Here is a 24,302-nt window from a genome sequence, read left to right as displayed (position 1 = left end):
CAACATTTACAAAAATACAATTTCGTTTTCCAAATTAATTTGAGTCGAGAAAGTTGACATGCTAACTTTAAATCTTACACTTAAACTTTTAAAAAATGTTTGTGTCTACTTTACACATCTATGCAGTCTACTGATGTAGTGATGGTGTGTAATGTAAGGCATAAACATGACGAAGCGTAAAGTTTGAAGGATTTTTCCATAGTTAATGAACATTTGACGAACAGAAGGTATTTATTATATATTTTTCAATTTATTTGTAGATCTCACCAACCATGTTTGAGTTTATAAATCCAATCTAAGTTGATTATATGATTATCGATGTTGGAAAAATTAATATTTTTGTGTTTATCAAACTTTGATCGCGATGGGGTGGGGTGCAAAGCAAAATTTTCTAGTTATAGGCCTAGAGATTTCATTTTTAACGACATGAAGAATATAGGTATCGATACTAGTTTCTATTAAACGATAATATTTACATTTAAAAAGCGTAAGGGACAGATTATTAATTTAAACCAAGCAGAATTGTGTTCTGTCGGCACCTCACCTGCAAATTGTGTAAAGACAGGATGCCGTGTATGCCCTTTTCTCATAATTCCGAGCTTCTAAAGCTAAAGTTCATACCGATATATCGGAAAAAGGGGGAGTCATGCTTATTTTACATATATTTAATATTACCACAACAAGAATGTCCGTTCGACATGTATAAAATATACACTGTTTCTGTATGGCCTGGAAATGCATAAATAAAACATGTGTCCGTAACAACCTGAAACGGCCGACTTCGATCGGCTAATGTCAGCTGAATAGTCTTGTTTTTTCGATATTTCCAGCATTATAGTTGTGTTTTATGCAAGAATAGCGATAACATACGTTTGTTTCGTGAAACAACATCTGCAGAATCCCTCGGGCTATGTTGGTGCACTCGCCCTACGGGCTCGTGCACCAACCAATCCCTTGGGATTCTGCAGTTGTTGTTACACAAAAAACGTGTGTTAACCCTACATTAGAATGACATTTTCGTAAATTTGCAGGTATCAATTTTACAAATCGTCCGCCTGTTTTCTCAGCTTCTAAGAGAGGTTTCTTCAAATTCGAACATGCGCCAATCCTTGCCTGCAATATTCTTCAAATATGATGTAAGGTATTCGAAAATCCGGTGTAGAGTTTATCATCTTTCAGTCGTATTATTTGACACAGGCACTGAATCAATACAATTAAGTATTCCTAGAAATTCTAACAGAGACAGGTCAGTTATAAACTAGGACATAATAAATGTTAAATGTATTGTTTACGCAATCAGTTGAATTGTTTGTGTGTTTGAAAGCATTTATATCGGTATTAACAGGTAAAGGCATTCAGTTTAAACATATTTTATATTAAGTATTATGAGAATATTTGTCTATTACAACGATGAAAGCAAAGCCGGCGGAAACCTTGAATAAACAGCAATTAGATGTAATACACCTACTGGAAATCCAATTTGTGCAAAAACATCTAAACGAAAATCATCTGGAAGGAGCAAAGGTTTAATTGAGTCTGTAAATTTTAGGTAATTAACTTTAGTCTGCTAAACTTCTGAAATGGACTGGTCTATCATTCAGTTTGGGCAATAACATTTAAATTTTCGAAGGGGTGTACTCTGAAGATTTACTTACTGAATAGCGAACATTGCAGACCATGATTAGACTGCAAGGACGTGCAGGCTGATTGTGGTCTGCACTGGTCGCAAAGGCAGAGTCACACCGCCAGCAGGCTAAAGGTTAAATGAACAAAAACTCTAAGCTCAGCATCCGCATAAGCTAAAGTCTGCTTTACTTAAACTGTAACATTGTATCATCAAATAATCCCAAACCACTAGAAATGAAACCTATAATGATAATTAAACAAAAAATATAAAAGCGATAATCAACCAAAGAAATAACATACATGTATGAAATAAATCTATGACAAATATTCGGGAAAATACATGCATTAGAGGTAAGAAGTCGGAAGTGTAGGGACAGGAAAACCTTCGTCTAGATCTTAGCATTAACATTATAAGACTAAACGTTCTAAGGGGTAAATCAGTTAATTACACTGAATTGAATGGAAATTAAAAGGCATATTACTCTCTCCTTCTGTTGAGAGTAAATCAATTATTCTCTAAACTCTCATTACTGGATAAAAGACAACAAACACAAACCATTTAGGAACGAGAATCATATTTGGCAGTATATATCTATACAAATAAATTTCACTGAGCGGGACATCGAGCCCAGACCTCTCCTCTTCTCTTGCTTGACTGTCTGTATTGACTTGTATGGTCTGTATTGTTCTGTATCTTATCCGATGGATAAATCTGAAAAGCTAAAAGGACTTGAATAACTATGTTCGATTATACATTTAATCAAGTGTTGCGTAAAATATTTCTGTCAATCCGCTAGGACAAGGAATCTACAAAAAAGACTATATTTAAATGGAGTTCACTCCAAACATATTTATAAACTGTGAATCGCGCTCTATTCAGAGTACTCCCTTGATTTGAGAAAACCTAAAGAAAAGTAAGCTATTATCATATATAAAACATTATACACATTCATACAAACATCTTCCTTAAAAAATATATATTAAAATACTGTCCCATTTTCTTCGACTGCGTATAGATATCTACTTAAAATTATTTCACAATTGAAATTTAAAGTTTAAAAACCGATTCCAGGGAGGGAAGGGTGGGCATGAGAAATAAATGTGTACTGCCAAATAGTCTTCTCTAGATGGTGAAAAACAAGTTACACTCGGTATATATACCCCACTACACAAACGCATGAAATACACGAGCAAATTACTGAACTAAAACCAATACCGTAAACCCAGTCATTTTCGTAACGAGAATAATTTTATTTACTCTCTCCTTCTGTTGAGAGTAAATCAATTATTCTCTAAACTCTCATTACTGGATAAAAGACAACAAACACAAACCATTTAGGAACGAGAATCATATTTGGCAGTATATATCTAGACAAAACAAAGAGAGAGAAAATATAACCTGTTTGATACATTTTACCTTCAATCAGCAGCTCTGTAGATTGATTCTAATCAAACAAGTCATGAACTCCTCATAAAATCCTCGAAATGAACTTCTGAAAAGATCGGCTACTCTACTGTCTTAATAACGGCTGATACCTATAAACAACAAGCAGCTTTCTTCATATGTATTATCCCTTGATGCTTGAGAGAACACTAAACCCCGTCATTCTATCGTCTATGGATACATCGTGATCGCCTGAAACTCGAAACATTTAAATGAGTTACAACAATCCTTAATTCAAACACGTGCACATCTCTACCGGACGGCACATTCCCGATATCTCAACACATTCGGAGTTGTCAAACGGCACTTGCCTGATATCAACACATCCAGATTTGTCAAACGACACATGTCTGATATCTCATCACATTCAGACTGTCAAACGGCGCTTGTCTGATATCTCAACACATCCAGACTTGTCAAACGACACATGTCTGATATCTCAACACTTTCGGACTTGCCAAACGGCACTTGTCTGATATCTCGTCACATCCAGACTTGTCAAACGACACATGTCTGATATCTCAACACTTTCAGACTTGCCAAACGGCACTTGTCTGATATCTCATCACATCCAGACTTGTCAAACGACACTTGTCTGATATCTCAATACATCCAGACTTGTCAAACGACACTTGTCTGATATCTCAACCGATACAAACTTGCCAAAGGGCACATGTCTAATATCTCAACAAACATCAATTAACATACAAAATTAACAGTTTATATCGCTCGAATATTAACATTACTTCAATTATAAATGAAAACTAATCTGAACGAACTCCGTTAGTACGATGATATACATACAAAAGAATCACAATCGACCAAATAGTTTAAGTTCAGCAAGAAAATAGATATATAATTATATATACTGATACTTACTTAGTAACGGCTGATACCTATCAACAACAAGCAGTTTTCATCATATCTATTATCCCTTAATGTTAGAGAGAGCACCAAACCCCGTTATTCTATCATCCATGGATACATCGCGATCGCCTGAAACTCAAAACATTTAAATTAGATTTCGAATACACGTGTACGTCTCTACCGGACGGCACATTCCTGATATCTCAACATATCCAGACTTGCCAAACGACACTTGTCTGATATCTCAACACATTCAGACCTGTCAAACGACACTTGTCTGATATCTCAACACATTCAGACTTGCCAAACGGCACTTGTCTGATATCTCAACACATTCAGACCTGCCAAACGGCACTTGTCCGATATCTCGACACATACAGACCTGTCTAACGACACTTGTCTGATATCTCAACAAACATCAAATAACATACAAGATCAACAGTTTATATCTCTCGCATATTTCATGATTAAACTTCTAAACTTAAATGGTATCAATATTTGTAACAACTATTATCTGAATAAATCTCAAATAAAACAATTCTTAAATAAATAAGCTGTAAGTCACGCGAAAGAAAACTAAACATAATCTAATTACATTGTACTGCAAACCAATCAGCATTATTCTTAACTTGACGATCACTGAATCGTGGATCCAATACAAAACATTAATTACAAATAAATACCAATTTTAACGAATAAATAGTTTAAAATAAACTTACTTTATTCGAAATAGCGAAAATGATATTTTGGAAAGCTATCCAAGTCTGGAATGCCGCATCCAAGCTAAATGCTGGAAACTCCAATATTAAATACAGAATTTTGACTCCTCCGCTAACTTCTGTACTGAGAAACATTCTGAAAACTCAACATAACTTATTTTCTGCAAACAGCTCTTTTCTCTACCATGAATCTGTATATAAACAAAAATCGCTAATGCAATAAACAATTTAATCAATTTAAATTCTATACCTGTCTTAACTAAACAAACTTCCTATTACGATGTACATTTAAACATTTCAACACCTTTTCAAATGTCTTTACTGTCCTTCAATTTTACAAATCTAAATTCAAAGACACAGACAAACGGGCTTCTAGCGAGTCTTGCACATAACCGTCACGAGCGGAAACTGATCTCCATCTTCCAGCTTTCTGCCACAGTCTTTCACAAGTATTATTGTTCGCACTAATCGAAGCTGCTCCTGACCTGAACGAATGAAGTCCGTAAGCACTAGCATTAAGACCCAACACTGTCAATTTTTCCTTAAATAAATCACTTACTGTGGTGTAACATAAATGCTTATTATTATTTCTCAACAATATATTACCAGTTCTCTTATTAAAAGTCACAGCCCTGAAAATGTATTCATCGGAGTCATCACTAATATCTGCCACACGAAAATATCTTTCTACAAGACAAACTGGACATGTAACTTTACCCGTTCTAGCTATTAAAACTTCGTTGCCTTGCCTTAAGACATCAGTTTTGGATTTTTCAAGGAAGATGCAACAGTAAGCATCAAAGAATGTAAAATCAGATCTTTTAAGATTTAATACTTCATTAATCCTAAAGAATCCTGCGAAAGCTAGAACGAACAGAGTTATAATTCTTAAATCGCCCAAAGGACAGTTCTCAGAAGCGAAACGTTGGACTAACTGCCGAACAATATGCGAAGTAATCGGTTCTTTTTTAACTACCGGCTTTGCCACAATTCTGATACATCCGTTCAAACATAAATGAAGCCAATTGTCTTTGCAAGGATTAAAAACACTGGCAGTGTCATGCGCCCAGCTTATAGCATAAAATATCTGATTTAATTTGGATTTACCACATTTCGAATCAGACTGAATCTTAGAAACTAAATAAAGCGCTACAGTAGAAGGTTTAGCTGGTAAATGATTTGTCTTACTTACTGAACACCAATCAGTAAACTTTTTGAAATATCTGGAATAGTTATTTAATGTAGACTTCTCTTTGCTGGCCAACACAACATTCTTCACTTCTGAGAAGAGCTCTGGTCTATTTAAGGAAACACATTGTTGACGCAGATCAACCCATCTAGATGTACTAAACATATCTTCATTGTTGTTTGTAGGAAGGGTCTGACATTTTGGACTCTGTACCACTCCCGACCGTTGCTGGAGTACTTCCGGTGTCTCCTGCCACGTGTCTCGTGCTGCCGTTGAAGTCGTAGGCACATCCGGAAGCCACGTGTCCAGCGATGCCACACTTGTAGCAGACGATGGGTTTTTTAGACTCGAGTCTTCCCGCCATGGGAGGTCGTCCTGTTCCGCGTCTATAAGCACGAAAGGGCTGCTGCTGAAAATAACTAGCACTAGAAGGGTTATCGTACTTATTATCAGAAGCCTTATTTGATTTCTCAATCTTGGCTCTAGCCCTCTCCTCCGCCTTTCTGATTCGGCGGTCGTCGTCAGAATCACTGGCCACGTCATACATTTCATACTCTTGAATTGTCGCCCACCCGGCCGGCGAACTATCAGCAATGCGTATAATTTTGTTACGGTGCTTTATCTTAGCTCTAGCTTCAGCGATAAATTCTCTAGCCTTGGAACCATCTCTCAGACTGACAGCCTTCTCAATGTTATCAATTACGTCAGCAATTTCGTTATTGAACATAAACTGCTTCCTATTAGCCACGTTCTTCAAATGAATATTATTGTCAAATCTTACTTTTTTGCGTGTAGATTCTGCCACCCACTCGGAGTCCGCATGGAAGTCTCGTTTCAGCTCCCTCAATTTGGTGTCGAAAAAGTCTTTCAATTCATCTACGACTTGGTCTTTCAAAGGCCTCTCCCTTTGCTCTCGCTGTGAAGTGTCTTGGTCGTCTTGAGGCGGGTATTCTTCGCGTGACATAATCTTACATGAGAAATAAATGTGTACTGCCAAATAGTCTTCTCTAGATGGTGAAAAACAAGTTACACTCGGTATATATACCCCACTACACAAACGCATGAAATACACGAGCAAATTACTGAACTAAAACCAATACCGTAAACCCAGTCATTTTCGTAACGAGAATAATTTTATATAGTGAAGTTCACTTTTTGACAATAACTTATGTATATGGAGGCACCAATGTCAGAAAGAAACGTATATCAAAATCAATCATAATCAAAACATCTTTCGATTAATATTCATTATCGAAACCAACAAACGGTCAAGCAGTTTGATTCCTTCTGTAAGTAATTACGTTTCATCCATTTGCAATCTAGCTTTTGGCAAACCCGCCCGCTTAGCTCAGTAGGGAGAGCGTTGGTCTACGGAACGCGGGCTCGCGAGTTCGATCCCCGGGCGGGGCGTATGTTCTCCGTGACGTTTTTGAAAAAGGACATCGTGCCTGATATCATTCGTCCTCCACCTCTAATAATTCATGTTGGAAAGTTGGCAGTTACTTGCTGAGAACAGGTTTGTACTGGTACAGAATCCAGAAACGTTGGTTAGGTTAACTGCCCGCTGTTACATGACTGAAATACTGCTGAAAAATGGCGTTAAACCCACAACAAACAAATAAACAAACTAGCTTTTGGTTAGGTAAGAAATATATAGATGTGGTTATAGTATGTAGAGGCCGACGTTTCGTCTTACTGAGCTAAGACACTAAACGATACAACGCGCAATATTTCGATACGGCGGTACACCACGACAATCAAATAGAATGTTGTGCGTCGTATCGCATCGTATCATCGCGTTTTCGTTATCGTAGTATCGTGATTTTGCAATTTCATTATCGTACTGTCGCAGTATAACCATCATACTGTCGCGTTATCATCACCGTACTGTCGCGTTATCACCATCTTACCGTCGCGTTATCATCATCACACCATCGCCTTCAGTTGCGCATGCCAAAATTGAAAGATTAAATTAGAAGCTATGCTTTTAGATCTACAGCTCCACTCTCGCGATAGGGCGATATGCAGATTCAAACGCAGGTCCTCGTGTGCGAAAATCATGATTTGTACTGATGATCCTACTATAGCTACAGCTGCTAGATAGCCAAAAGCAACGATCCTACTATAGCTACAGCTGCTAGATAGCCAAAAGCAACATAATCAATCATTCATTTTGTATGCCTTTACAGCTTTCGTCAACTTAAGGAACATTTACAGAAAATGAATTTAAGGAAGCGAAGCGTGTGTGAAGTTGAACATGTTCAAAATGCTATGCAGATATAATTTGACTGCATTTCTCATTCCTTAAAATCATAGATAAAATTTGTGAGTAAAAGGGCGCTAACTTACTTCGTCACTTTTGGTATCATGTGAAAATCGAAAAAGAAATGCTATCTACTTTTGCAGATGGTGCCAGACTTCTGCATTAAAATAGAAATGTGTGCCATGCAAACTGCAAAAACATATTCTTCAAATATTTGCGATGTTCCGGAGTTATGCATCTTACGGTACTCAATATCGAAAAAATGAGCTTTACAAGACATGCACTTGCTTCAATTTTCAGTGTAAAAATAAAAGCTATAATATTTTTGAAAATATTCAACATGTTTGTGAAACTATTCATGTCAAACAAAAAAAATCCTCTCTAATCATGGTACAATATGGCATTCTATTTTCCTGTTATTAATCTTGTACTATAAAGAAAACTCAAAGCGACTGACCTGAGGAATTTTTGACAAATCACATATCTGGCTTTAGCTGAAAAACGTTATACAACCCATGAACAAGCAATAGAAATCATTTTGAATTTTAACAGTGCTTAAATGAAAAGATAGATAGAGACCGGATACCGGAAGGAGATAGTACGATGATGATAACGCAAAAATACGATGGTGATAACGCGACAGTACGATGGTTAAAATGTGACAGTACGATGGTGATAACGCGATACTACGATAATAAAAACGTGATAAGACGATAGTACGATGGTGAAATCGCGACAGTACGATAGTGAAAACGCGATAGTATATCGCACTATCATCATCATCGTACTATCGTATCATCATCGTGTTGTCGCGAATTCCTTATCGTAGTTTCGTGCTTTCGCGTTTTCATCATTGCACTATCGAGTATCGCGTTTCAGATCTACACAACCAAAGGCGACGGTCCTTACGGAATTCCGTAGATTAGTAATTAAATTTCGCTTTAAAAAGGGTAAGCATTTTGCACTTAATTTGCGACCGTTCACATACACCTATGAACAAGTAATACATATAACAAAAAATATTGTATTTAACAATATTTTAGTCTGTGTTCGAACAGCTGTTTATCTAAATCGAAATACTGGACTGAATGTAAAGTCGTAAGAATAGCTGGAAAATAACAATGGCGGTTCACTTTAGGATATACAATTTATTGACATAAGTGATAGCAATAACACTGCTACTATTGAAAAGAAAGAAAGGAAGGTAGATAACAAAAATATGATGTTACTAATCAAGCAATTTCATATTGGCCTTATAGACTTATTTTATTAGAAAGCATAATCATTTTGGCTATCAAACCAAATGGGTTGTATGTAGGTACTTGAGAATAATATTTAGAGTGTGATAGTCAATAAAAATATATCAGAATATTCACACAACCGAAAGAAGAATGGCAGACGCTGAACGATGAGTTTTTTTTACGAATAAGAAATGTACAATGTACAAAACCCTTCACGGCCCTAGCACAACATTAAATGCTATTCTATTTTGCAGCTATTGGACGGACTCTATGATCCCAAAGTGTCAGTGGATGTAACCAAATCAAGACCGCTAACATACGAAATAATTTAAGTCGATATATGATCCGAAAGATAGCGACCAGCAAGACAAAGACTTGAATTCAAACAGATGTATTTCTTGTCAATATTGACTTTCATTTTGAACCCTTTGCACATCATTTCAATGATTAAGAGTATTATAACATTGCTTAAACTCATTATTTTCTATTCGCATCTATTTCAGTTTTTCTTAGAGTGTTTGTTTACGGCAGCAAAATACCAAGTTATTCTAAAGAATTGGAAACCGAATTGAGGACAAGCCTCTTTACAGGCTATGAACCTTTACAGAGGCCAGCTGAGAAGGTCAGGGTGACAGTTGGTCTGAACCTGGTGACAATAAACTCACTGGTATGTGATTTATATATTACACGGTTTCGATTATATACGGCATCATGATGGCTGATAAGCAAACAAAATATCATGAATGTAAAATTTCAAAGTTGCCCTGCTCTGTGTGTAACGTTATATTAAAATACCGTCTATTAACCTGGGTAAATTTTGGAACATATGAAAGCATGGGCAATAATTCATTCAGACAAAAAGAATTTGGTCACTTAAACGCAAAAGGAAGATTAGTGCTTCATCACGCCAATGCAGTTAGCCACTTTTGGCACTGAAGTGAACATATGTGAAAAAGAAAGCAATTGTCAAGATAGAACTTTTGTCATCTTAACGATAATCTTAACTAAACCAATTTTATATTGCAGAATGTGCACAATATTTTCAACCTACAAAGCAATGTTGGGATGCGGTTGCGACTAAGTCAGTTAAATAAAATCTCATATTTATATTTCAGGACATAAAAGACCAGGTGTTATCAACATCAGGATTTTTCTCAACGGTAAATCATATTGATTTCACATCTACATATCTTATTTTACAACGTATTTAAGTTGACCTGATAATTCGTTTTTACAGAGCATCGTTATCCAAATATTTAAACAACTTTAGAATTGTTGTCAGCTACAATTCTGCAGTGCTTATACCACTTTATTTCTTTGAATTTTACAAAATGATTTCAAAACATGTTAAAATGAGGTAAGTAAACTTAAAACAAATATAGGTTATTTAATATTGATCTGTTGAATAGGTAGATTATATTTGGATGAGTACACAGTTCAGAATGAATACAAGACAGGCTGCGTTTTTTCAGTTTGTACATGTACCCACACAAAATAATGTTTCAAAATTTATTATATGCTTATTTGTCCACGTGTTTAAAAGTTCAGAAACAAGTTTTAAAAGAACCATTGTTTATCCACATAAAATTCATTAGGATTATCCTTTTACACATTTTGTGCTAGAACAGCCTTAAGTTATGATCTGTCAGTTATAGCATTTGCAGAATCCTTTGGGATATATTTTGGAGTTTTCCCTTTTCGGGCTCCGTCATCAACCAATCCGTCTGAACTTTGCAGATGTTTTAGCAAGAACATTTGTGCGTTTTCTCTATAATTTGTTGAAATATAATTTCATTTTAGAAATGGGTTGACGATACGCTTGACTGGAGCTCAAACTTAAATTATTCAAGCATAAGCTTTCTTTTCTCTAACGAAGAAAACATGTGGCGACCAGCGCTAGCAATAGAAAATAGGTGAGCTAAAGTTTATTTTAGTGTGCATAGCATGGCACTTAATAACACCTCTAACATTCTGGAATGTTCATAATACTTTTAATATTTTAATTTATAAAAAATGTTAAACTTTGTTTCTACGAAGAGAAATAGACTCTCAACTTAACAAAATATAAGGAATGTCAAGAATAAGATCATGTCTGCTCTTGTTATTTTCTGCAACACATAATATAATGTAACCAGTTGAATCAATCATTAACTTTAAATGTTTCTAAAATAATTCAAAAAACGATAGTATAGTGAAATTGTATTAATTTAAAATATATCCACTATCATAAACATACTATTAAGAACAAGACCCAGAAAGATAATCAGTAAGGAATAACCAAAGGCATTTGCCTTTCCGATAACAGTGCACAATATGTATAACACCCCATAAGCTGACAAATCTTTTGACACTAAAAGTGGGGAATAACTTAAACTAATTAAAATCTAACATAATTGAAAAACCAATGAAAAGGGATTTAACCTTTTGGATGCAATTTACCCGTGATATTTCGGAAATGTCATGTCTGAAATGTGTTGTCAAAATATATGTGAATTATGTCCAAAAGTTTATCTTTTTTTGAGCCAATTGACCAAAAGGTTATTACATGTGTCAATCAATAAATATAAAAGTTTAAGTACTCTTACTGCATCAGATGGGTGAACTTAAGTAATCAAACAACTCTATAAAATATAATGAAATATCAAATCAACATCTGTCTTGGACAGCGATCACGTGCACTTGGCTCTGAAGCAAATCGTACATTTAAAATGTCACACATACAACTTATATACTGTTTTCTCTATAATTCATTGTAACCAATGATTATAATATACAGGCAAACCCTGAAACAAAATACATGTTTAATCAACTAATTAACTCTACTAATTTGTGAAAACATAATTAATACATCAAAGTAAATATGTGCAATAATATAACTGTAAAAAGTCATTATGTTACAATAACAAGTGTTTAAGGCTCATTTAGATAAAACTGTAAATGTTGTGAAAAAATAATGGTGCATTGATTTTGAAAGTCTTATAAAATTTCAGACTTGGAGAACCAAGTTTTTCCAGAACGTTATTACATCCTAAATTTCTTGCATGTGCTAGTTCTTCTTTTGCATAAGCCCTTGTCTAATGACTCTGTATATATCTACGTTTTTGCATGTGTTTATCTCGAGTATTCCAATGTTAGCATACTTTTCAATATAAAGAGTAACAGTCATCGATGGTGCCAGTGAAGCAGGCTGTAATAAGCGATACGTAAATTTGCGGGGCAGAACAACGCTCGGAGTATACCAACCCTGGACGTATATCACGATTATCTGGGAGTTTCTCAATATATATTTAAAATCATCTCTTGTGAGCCCCGTTTCGTTTTGTTTACACCACTCGTCTTTCATCCAAGTGCGGAACATTTCCGGTGTGGTCATTTGATCACAGTAGAGCAGACTATGGAAGGCTTAAACACGTTCATCAAGACAGATTTTCTGTTTCAAAAGGTACTAAAGAAGTTGCTTATGGGTTGAAGTTTGGAAAAAAGAACAGTTTCTTTTTGATTGTTTAATTAAAGTTTTTAAGTATAAAGACTTATCATGGCATTTTATACGGACCCACTGTACTTCACCTTTCTGTATCCTATGCTGTTCAAGGAACTGGTATACTATTAAGACTCACTTTTAAACAGATTTCGAAGAATAATGGAAATACGTCATCAACTATCATCAGTTATTATTTTCCCCACTGCTCTTACTGCCAATTTTACGTGGTCGATAATAGTCTGATCAAACAGTCGTTTCATAAGATGTTTTTTACGGAATTGTGAGTATTTCTCTCTTTTTTTGTTTTAGAATATCCGCCTTTTTACAGTTTTTTTTAAATATCTTTTTCTAACAATATTTTTTCAGAAAATAAATACTAAATCATGAAAATATAGATGATTATTTTCCATTTGACCAAATAGATTCTATTTGTGATGCAAAACTTCCTTATTTCTGGCTGGCATTTGTTTTAATGAAATATGCACAACTTGACAGAGTTCGGCAATTTCTAATATCTATTTAAGTTGATCTTGTTCTCTTTTAATACTTTTTCTGACTGATATTTAACAGGGAACGACTTATATAAAAGTTTTGTATAATCTAGGAACTATTTATTAATTGAACAAAAAAATATATATGAATTCAACGGTTTTTGAACATTTTTTCTAAATACATCTTAGATGCACGGTGATCCAAACTATTTTCAAGACTTGTTTTGGCAGTTTTTCTAATGAACTTTTATACACCGTTGCAACGGTTTATTTTTTTTGTAAATATTTATAAATATAGAACGAGAAGCGAACACTATCATCACATGGGCAGAAAAACCAAAACTGCGCGTATGTTTATTTTTCTTCCATTACTAATAATAGAGCACATACGTATATAGGTATTGCTAAGTACTGTGGCGTTTTTCTTTTCAACAATATGTAAATAGTCAGTAGCAATCTCGTTTGAAATAAAAGATATACGAAGTTAAATCAATAGTTTACTTCAGACACTATTGTTACGTGGGAAGAAAGCCAAAACGGCGCATATGTATATTTTGCATACACAGCGCATACAAAAGTATAGGTGTCACACAGTATTATGGTGTTTTTAAGAAATATTTCTGCCGCGCCTGACCAATTTAATTTGATAAATGCTTACTAATAAACACTAACCTATACGAAAATGATGCACAAAAATGCCGCGCTCAATTACTCAGTTAGCTACAAAACATTTTTTCTTTCAATTCGAGCATGTTATAAAACTAATTAAACAAATAAGTTTATTTTTGCTTTTGGCGGATTTTTAATAATCGATAAAATTTCAACGACTTTGTAACGATTTCGTGAGTCGTTCTCCTGGAAAAAATAAGTTGAGAAAGGAATATCTGAAGGATGTGCGCAACTTACCTTTATGGTGCAATCATGTTAAAGCCTCCAGTTATAGTTTACCAAAGGACACTGCAGGAAACATCAAGAGCTATATTAACGTCTCTGACAGTACACATATCTTCCACAAACTGAAATCCTCTAAAAACCGGAATTTTTAGTCCCGGTATATGGGGTTTCCACTGTATAATATTTCCACGAGTGGTGCAGCCACTTGTGAAAATGTGAATCATGGTGTTTAGGAATATAATATATTTCGATCTTACACTGAAACAAACAATTGTTCTATTTATTTAATGCATCTGTAATTGTTTTAACAAAATTATATCCAGTTTGTCAGTGCCACGTCACGTACATCGCATAGGGACGTCATAAAGTCGTGACGTCATGGTATCTTTGTACAAAGACTGTAAATAGTTCTGTTAGGTTTCCTGATTTCTTTTACATTTTATAATGATAGAGTGTAAATTAGTATGATCCTGTTATTAATCTCATACATCTATTTCTTTACTGAAGAATATTTTGGAACGAATTTTTATCATTAATTTTATAATTCATATCATTTCGCATTCGAGTGTAGTTCCGTATCACTAAAAGAATTAGAAAAATAATATTTTCACTGTTTGAGACATTGAACTGATTCAAACAGTGAAAATATCAACTTTATTTCACTGATAAATTTCAGTATTTCACTGAAGAACATAAAATAAATGTAGTTAACGTCATTGGGAATGCAAATATTACAAATATTGACTTGATATAATTTATGATAAGTTCTACCAGTTTAGTTTAGTATAATGTGTTACACTCAATTGGTAGCACCAACATTTTGACTTTGCCAAACATACTATTTTGTGCAGTTTTATTTTGATGCAGTTTTAAATCTCCGCTAAAAAAATCGCTGAATCCAGGGGATAATATCAGAAGTGAACTCATGTATATTTCAATATAGATTACTTGTAGTGTTCTGAATATGAACGACAATTGACATTTTATAAAGGATGATAAAGTTACTATATGAGTACTATTTGTTTTTAATAACATACATACTATATCTGGCTTTAAACTGTGTTTTCTCAGAAAATACAATATGTACATATTCAACGCTACCCTTCGACTCAAGTAACTTTAGCTGGCGTTTGGCATATTGTTTTGACGTGTCAGTATTAAAAAAACCCCGGTAATTATCAAGTGATTATTACTAGACAAGAGTTACCAATATCGCATATAAGCCTATATACTGTATAGGAAAGGAAGATCAGCGACCATCAATTTGTTTCCTGCTGAATGAATATGCAAATTCAGGTATCTTGTTTATAAAAAAATATTGATATTAATATCGTGAACCTGTACTTCTATTTAAGAGTTGGAAAAGTGATTATTGCCCTCTTATAAATAATATTTCATTTTCACGAGATCCTACGTCATTTCGCTTTATCAAATTTGACAAAGATTGGAATAAAAAAATAAATGAAATAAAAATAAAAATAAAAAAATATCATTTATGTTGTTCTTTTCATATTCATGTTATTACAAGGTCTCACTGATAAGTTTAGTGAAATATGGGAACATTAAAAATCGGCACGCACCTTATTCATAGTTGTTTTAAAGGCATTATAGTTGTTGTCAACGAACTAACTAAGTAACCTATATTTGGTCTGATAAGATTCGTCTGAGACATTGGAGCTTTTCTATTTAATAGGTACGGTCTTCGTGATGGATTTTGTTTTAATCCATTAGTTATTTTTAAAAGTGGCTTGTTTTCTGATATATTTTTAAACCACACTTATCTTGCTTAACGTGTATTTGTGAAAATTGCACGTGAAAGTGATTCACTTTGCGGACGAGCATCATGCAACATGTGATTTTGCGGTTTCGAGTCAGGTGAACTGCGCTTCATGAAATTCCCAAGTTGAGTTTAACACTGTCTGATAGTTCAAAGGCAATGAACAAGAGTGTTCAAATTAAAAATATATGTAGCGCCCGGCTTCCTGTATAGTAAATAGGTGAGATGGTTACTATTCTTCGTTTATTTACACAGACAATTAGGCAAACTAGACCAACCGTAGGCATGATTATGTGTTTTACATGTAAAAATGTGTTTTTATTTATTTCTATTACGTCTGTTCCGTTTTAGAGTTTTCATTTAAGTTACGATATTTCTTTAGTAAGAGTCACACAATCTACTCTACATGGATGTAACTTGCTTCAATCTGTTCTTGGATCATGTCATCATCTTTCATTATTTCATACTACTTAGTTCTGTTTAGAATTGTACTGTTTCTTTTTCGTTTTAGTCCCTTTCAGTTGTCTGTAGAATGCGTAATTTACCTAAAAATGTTTACTCAAGAGTGTTTTCTTGATCCATTTTCATTTCTTAAAATTACATGCACATTGCACATAATGTTCTGATCACGTTTGATTATTCTCGTCCGCAAATTAGTTACATACGTTTACACTATTAACATAGTTAAGGTGGGGCTAAATTTTCGCTTTATCAGCGTTGTACTCTTATTTTCTATAAAAAGGCCAATGAAAATGAAAATAAGCGAGAAGACCATCATTTATGTCCAGGCGAGGTATATATTCTCTTAGACGATTATAATAAAAAAAATGATTATATCTGATTTCATTCGGCCGAATCTCCTAATTCATTTGGAGAATTTAGCAGTTACTGTAGTACTTGAGATGATACAAAATCAAGACACACACGTTAGGCCATTGCATAATGGAAACCTGTGGGCAACCGGCGCTAAACTCAACGCAAATGAAAGAACAAACATCATCATTCACCAAATATCAATGTTACCGCAAGTGTTATTTACATGTAATCTTTTAAAAATTTTATATTATAACCAAAATTAGACCGCAGCATAGTAATAAGGATGCGACAGTTTTGGGTAAAAAATCCCACTGATGGAATTTTTTCAAACTTTGTAATTGAACACAAGGTCATGTTAAAACAAATTCTATTATTTTATTGTTATTTTATATGATATCCTTTTTGTTCTTGTTTAAATGATATTAGACTCATTGTTACCTTAGACACATGGTTAAACATTTCATCTGATTACATATTCCATGTACTGATATATATCGCTTTATATCCTAAGTTATGTACCCTAGTTATTCAGCTGCAGTGTTTAGCGTCACTCTAACTATTGGAACAGTTTTATGTTATATTCACATTATAACGTTGTTACTAAAGTTATACATAAAATAAGTATTGCCTTTAACTTTTTTGTTATCAACCATGTTTTGTATGTATTCATATAAAACGTTTAGAAAATAGGTGTATTTTAGATTTAAATAAATATTCCAAATAGTTACATTTAACCCAACTGTTCATAGTTTAAAATCTATTTTGATATGGCAGCTATAAAATGTATATAGTACATACTTAAAATACAAAATATATATGATGTTCTGTTACTGATTTTTTTTCTACTGAAAATAATGACAGAAGATACCACCTTAGGAACAAGCTGATGCTACTTCGAGTTGCTTTTTCCAGTAGCGTTTTCATGCATTATTCTCATAGGTGTTTTATTTTTAAGAAATAATAATGCAATTTTGTTGACCAGCTTCGTAGTTGTTTCAGACGGTCTGAAACATATGAAAGTCAGATCGCTGACATGTACTGTACTCAGAACTGTTGTATTGTGCGTTACTTACAGAAGTTTTAAATTTAAATTGTTTAAAAATGTTTTGGAAAAGAAGCTGCAATTTGATCTGCTGAATATATGATACAAAATTAACCACGACTGTAATCAAACAGCAAGTGATGATTATTTCGTAATGATTATTTGCCTGCTTTTGACAATTGATTAGATGTTTTCTTGTGACCTTAGTGTTAACGAACTAGAGATACTCAGCAACGAGAACTGGCTGATACGAATAAGTTCGGGTGGCTACGCATACTGGACACCAGGTGGAATATTTGAAACCAACTGTGATGTTGACATTACATACTACCCGCTAGATACACAGACATGCAGGTAAGTCCTCCATTTTGATAAACAGATATGCAAATGAGTCCTTCATTTAGATAAAGATCATGTAAGTGAAACCTTCATTTAGATAAACAGAAATGAAAGTAAGTACTTCATAAAGATAAACATAATTGCAGGGGAATCCGGATCCTTCACTCAGATACATAGATACGCAGGTGAGAACTTCGTTCAGATAGATATATTTGCAGATGAGGCCTTCATAGACGTGCAGGTGAGCCTTTCAATTAGATAAGCAGACTTGGTGAGGCTTTCAGGATATAGATATTCTGACAAAATCAACTGCACATAAAAAAAGACTTTGGGGTGCTTTTTGCTTCCGGGAAATCTATCCTTACTTTTTTTCTTTGTAAAATCGAATTTTGCAATTTAATGTGTGGTGTTTAGCACAAACTTATTTATATATTCAATAGTTGCGTACATATACGGCTACATACTTTCTGTCATTCCAACATATTATTTCAAGCAGAATCAAATTCTAGTCAATACGAATGTATTATATAAACAAGTTTTAGTTACACATGAGTTCAAATTGGAATGTTCGGCTTGCTTTGTTGAATGAATTTTATTATTCCTACTAAATACGAGTTGCCATCAAGATATTTTTCATAACAAATGTCACATCAATCAGATTCGTCTCTCATTATTTGACGTCTTAATTTATTGCTTCATTTATTGTTTCTCAGCATCGTGCTGACAACTTGGGCATACACTTCAAGTGAGATTTCGTTAGAATTTACATCTGATCCAATCACAACCGACAACTTTAGCGTAAGTTTTATAGCTCTTCTGATAAATGTGTATTATAATTTTTCATGTGGCTGATCAATACCTCTATATGATTACATTCTTCTGTTTGGCTGTTGCCTTTATATATGATGAATACTAAATGTGTGTAAAACGTGCTATTAAAGTTATTATTTGAAAGTGTTTCAAAAGATTTCTTGAATGTATAAACAAATCCAGCCAGTTCCTAAGATCTGGAAGAAATACTGAACAATAGGCCACGTGTTCACAAAGCATTTTTCGAACTTAGCTGAGTTTGAGCTTAAAAATTTATTATTAGTTTTACTAAAACTGCAAGACGTAATTCCAACTGAAACTGACCATCAATACCGGAAAGCCATTTGAAAATAGTTATTAACTTAAAATTTAGTTTTAAACATGCTATTTAGATATAAATCACAAATAAAGTTACATTATCAAACTCAGCTGAGACTGAAAATGTTTTGTGAACACGGGGCCTGGTGACCGGTTGTATCTTTGTCAACATGTCTCGTGGTGTTCCCACTACGATTTCAGGTATCCCGATGTCATAACATCTTTCAGTTAATTGTTTTATGCAGAAGGTCCGATTAAAAAGTACACTTATTTATTTTTACAACAGCCCAATGGTGAATGGGATTTGATCGAAACAACAACATCATCTGAAACAGCTTCCAAATCGAAATATGATGCATATAGCTACGATAGGTAAGTGCTGTCACATTCAACGAAAAGAAGTAAAACCAAATTTGATCACGAACCCTGCAAATAGAGGATAAAAAGAAATACATTTGTTTGAAGATATTAAACAATGTTCAAGTATCATTTACATATCGTTTAGATCGCCAGACACAAAATTTATCCCGAGTTGCAAGTTCATAAAAATTAGCCGTACAGCCTAAAATCAGTTCTAACCAATAACCATAATATAGAAATGTTTTAACCAAGTCGTTTTTAACAAAGCTGAACATCTCATTCATTTAAATATAATTAAATGTGGACCTAATGATATCGATCTGATCCCCGAAATTCAAAACTAGCCCAAAAAATGCAGATGTCGGTTACGTCTTAAATGTTTATTTTCTCAGCTCTTATTGTTTTGCAGATTGTATTTCACGTTAAAAATGAAGAGACGTCCATTGTTTCATATTTTGAACACAATATTTCCTGTGCTACTGATGGCATCACTGATTGTGTTTGTGTTCAAACTGCCACCAGAATCAGGGGAACGAGTAGGCATGTCGTTGACAGGTGCTTATATAACATCAGCTTCACTTATTGTAGAATAAATTCATGGTTATGAAATTTCATGAAAAACGACATTCTCGTAGTGATATCAATTCGTGGACTTCAACATTTTAGAATACATAAATGAGAATTTTATGCGTTCATTTGGGTTTGATCTCATGTATTGACGCAAATAAAAATTATACTCCAATGTATACCTAGTAAGTATGATCTCATCTACCATTAGTTAATTCCTAGGTCATGTCAGTTTAATCTGTCAATACTTTGGTTCTAGATAATTACTTAAGGTCGTTGACCAAGACACTTTTACTATATCTAACTGTTTTTTTATAAACTTTTGTCTTCTTAACACACTTTTATGGCATATACTGTTTTATATCTTACTTTTATACAGTTCTTCTCGCATATGCTGTTTATTTGACGCTGATTGCCGATAACATTCCCAAAACTTCTTTGAGTACCAGCATACTGTGTAAGTACCAGTTTCTAGCATATCAGTATACACAAATAGGTCATTTTATAACCTCATTTTAACAGATATGTATAAAACTGCTGAATCATGTTTTCGTTTCCCATGGGTAATCCAGCAGGAGGTTTAAGGTGTGTTTACATAGAGATCACGCGATGTTAACACATATTTTTTTAATATTAATAATTTCGCGTTCCAACGTCAAGTCATAATTTCCTTATAATACATAATTAGAATTTTTAACAAACTAAATGCTTTTGCTTGTTCAAAAAGCGTGAGCATATAATGTTTCGTGCCGAAGCATTTTCTCAGACATTTTCGTTGTAATGGGAACTGACATTAGGACCAACCATTCCCACAGGATTTTGCATATTGCGAAAAATCATATGTTATCTGTACATACTTTATATATTTTATCTATATAAATACCAAATTTCAATCGTGTTGTTATAACATCTCCTCATTGTATATGATTTTACATGTATGCTCAAACACATTTTCAATGTGACGTTGTAGAAATTACACAATAGTTTAAGCAGATTGTTTAATAATAATGAATAAATAAATGATTATCCATCTAAATGGTAAATGATAAGTATTATGTTATCAACATTGTTCTGTGTGAACATTTACTGGTGAACAGTGTAATTTTATAGTTAGCTTAATCAATCATATACGTGTGTACATTATTGTTACACGTTTTTCCTTTTCACGATTTACTTGTGAACATTATTATTATTACATAGTTCGTTTATGCCATTATTTACTGGTTTACATTATTATTGCATAATTGTTTATTCTATATCTTTTTATGTAGGGGCCTCCGTGGCCGAGTGGTTAAGGTCGCTGACTTCAAATCACTTGCCTCTCATCGATGTGGGTTTGAGCCTCACTCGGGTCGTTGAATTCTTCATATGAGGAAGCCATCCGGCTGGCTTACTGAAGGTCGGCGGTTCTACCCAGGTGCCCGCTCGTGATGAAATAATGCACGGAGGGGCACCTGGGGTCTTCCTCCACCATTAAAGCTGGAAAGTCGCCATATGACATGTCAGGTGTCGGTGCGACGTTAAATCCAAAAAAAAAATAATATTTTTATGTACTCTATGTAATTATTCTAATAATAACCATAACTCTTGATATTATTAATATAATTTGTTTATATATAACTGTTTATAAAGAGTTTCTGTTCGATTTAATTTATATTATTTATCTTGTCAAGAGCTTATTGTTATATATATCTACAGCCACATATCTTACAATTATTCTGATGCTGAGTACATTATCTGTTGTATTCACCATTGTGGTGCTGGACATTTATTTCAACCATGATGATGACGAGGAACCATCCGGTTGGGTGCAAACATTGACTAGAGTATTTCTCGTGAAAATGGCTATGTGGAAAGGTGAGAATAACATCAACTGTTGTTAAGTATGCATATTGTTTAAATAGGATATACAAAACAGATTGCTAGTTTCGAAATAACATATAAAGGCAAGGAATATTGAACTGAAACTTGTATACATTTTTCAAAAAAATATTAAAATAATTTTGCAGCATTAGGTCAGGAACAAGTCATTCATTAATATTGTTATTTTGTAATTCAGAAGTTTTTAGAAATGAAATGACAGTTTCATTAGAATGTCCTCATAGTAATTTATTAGTCCGTGTTATAAAATTATTTTGTTATGTTACAAAATCATTATCATAAAGGGTGTTGGTTCACAATTTTAAACATGCAGTATTGCATAAAGTACACAATTTTAAACATGACGTATTGCAAAAAGTTCACAATTTTAAAAATGGCGTATTGCATAATGTTCACAATTTTAAACATGACATATTGCATAAAGTTCGCAATTTCTAACGTATTCAAAAGACTTTTGTCGCATTATCTTTTTGCTTTATATTCTTTTAGAACCACATTTGAGCTTTAAGTGTGAAATGTGACAATCTCTACTACATTTGCATAATATACTTACAATGTATATGCTTTTTATACTTCTATTTTAAAGCGTTTAAGTAACTGCTTATTTGCTTTGAAATTATAGATATAAAGCAATTTCAATTATCAGTTCTGTATTTCAAAATTATAGATTGTTAAATTTAGTTTGTATTGCAATGGATGCATCAATCATTTAAAAATAAAACAATCAAACCAAATCTTTGATGTTATGTTTTCTCCTGTTATGTGACTACAGATTTACACGTGTTTATCATAGTGCATCTTATTTTACAGGTGAAAAGTGTTGTAGAAGGCAAAAGGTCAATCCTAAGGAAAGATCTACATTGACGGCCTCCACCATTAAACTCCCTTTAGATGACAAGACACGTGAAACTAATGCAAGGACACGCTTTAGAGGTACACATATGGAGTTGGTTGACGTAGATCAGCCTGAACCGGATCATCAGGATGAGGACGATGTTAAACTGTATTCGTGGAAAGAAGTTGCTCTCATACTGGACAGATGTTTCATGTATTTATTCATGTTTCTTGTTCTTGTCACAACTGTTGTGTGTTTAGGAATACTTGCTTCAAAATAAGTTTGTTTCGTTTAAAATAATTGTTGTTTGTTAATTATTTCCTGCCTCACAGCAAAAAGATTTGATTTTGAAAAACTACACAGTTGTCTTTTGTGTACGATTACTTCCTTTTTAACAGGGCGTTGTTATATAAAAAATGATTATTGTTTATTGTTTGTTTAGGAGTACCTCCTGATTGTGTTAATAACAAAACCATCGTTTGTTATTGTATTTTGATGTGTTTCAATGTATTAAACTTAACTGCATTCTTGGAGAATTGAATTGAATCTATGTATGTAGAAACTAAACGGGAATAGAAATTGGTCGCATGTATAAATTTTGCTTACGCTTATGAAATTAAACGGAACGAATAGAACCATTAAAAGTATATTGATAAATGCTGTTTTACAGGCAATAAGTGATGAACTTTTAAAAAAAAATGTTAAACCAACGTTTTGTGTTTCACGTAAAGCCATATAAACAATATAGACGTGTGTGATAGCTAAGAATGTACGACACACAGATGCACATTTGTATTCATTTCCTTTATAATTTTATGGCAAAAGGTGTCCCAAATGCATAATTTGCTGGTCCTTTCAATAGGAGTGACACTATAATAAACGAAACCTTTACTTGACAAAAAGCAACAACTTAAAACGTGAAGGATTAATATTAAGGAAAAACGTTTGTGATTCGAAGTTGAATGAACTAAGTTTTTTACTGTATTTATTACTTCCAAAGTGTGCCCTTAAAACATTTGATATCTTAGAGGTATTGCTGCCTGTTGTAAAAAAAACTTTAAAGTTTGAAATAATTCTGCTGGTTTGTCGACATCACACATCTTACGTTCTGAATGTCGTATCTCTGGACATGATTTTGTTTTGCTTTCTTTTCCTTTCTATATGCGTATAATGCGTCATGTTTTACTCAAAAATCCTCTCGAGTTGCACTTAACACACACTGCCGCTAAAAGGCAAAGTGGTAGATGGTTATGGTCTTCGCCCGTCCTAGCATCCATCCGTAACACTTTTGTCAGGAGGATAACTCTAAATCTACTGAAAGGAACCTTGTTAAACCTACATA

General features: G+C 33.7%; 1 protein-coding gene across 1 annotated transcript; it reads left to right on the top strand.

Moving 5' to 3' along the window:
* The first annotated feature begins 9,411 nt into the window (after nt 1-9,411).
* On the top strand, nt 9,412-23,575 carry LOC123538172 (acetylcholine receptor subunit beta-like). Its single transcript, XM_045322140.2, has 12 exons — nt 9,412-9,418; nt 9,853-10,016; nt 10,465-10,509; nt 11,150-11,262; nt 16,504-16,528; nt 18,038-18,204; nt 18,903-18,987; nt 19,604-19,689; nt 20,087-20,232; nt 20,624-20,701; nt 21,943-22,101; nt 22,936-23,575. The coding sequence occupies exons 1-12, from the start codon at nt 9,412-9,414 to the stop codon at nt 23,238-23,240; spliced, it is 1,380 nt and encodes a 459-aa protein (XP_045178075.2). The 3' UTR covers nt 23,241-23,575.
* Nucleotides 23,576-24,302: the final 727 nt, after the last annotated feature.

Source organism: Mercenaria mercenaria, chromosome 18 (assembly GCF_021730395.1).
Source record: "Mercenaria mercenaria strain notata chromosome 18, MADL_Memer_1, whole genome shotgun sequence".
NCBI classification, from domain to species: domain Eukaryota; kingdom Metazoa; phylum Mollusca; class Bivalvia; order Venerida; family Veneridae; genus Mercenaria; species Mercenaria mercenaria.
Note: the sequence above shows the minus strand (reverse complement) of the source record. Positions and strands in the feature narration are given on the sequence as shown.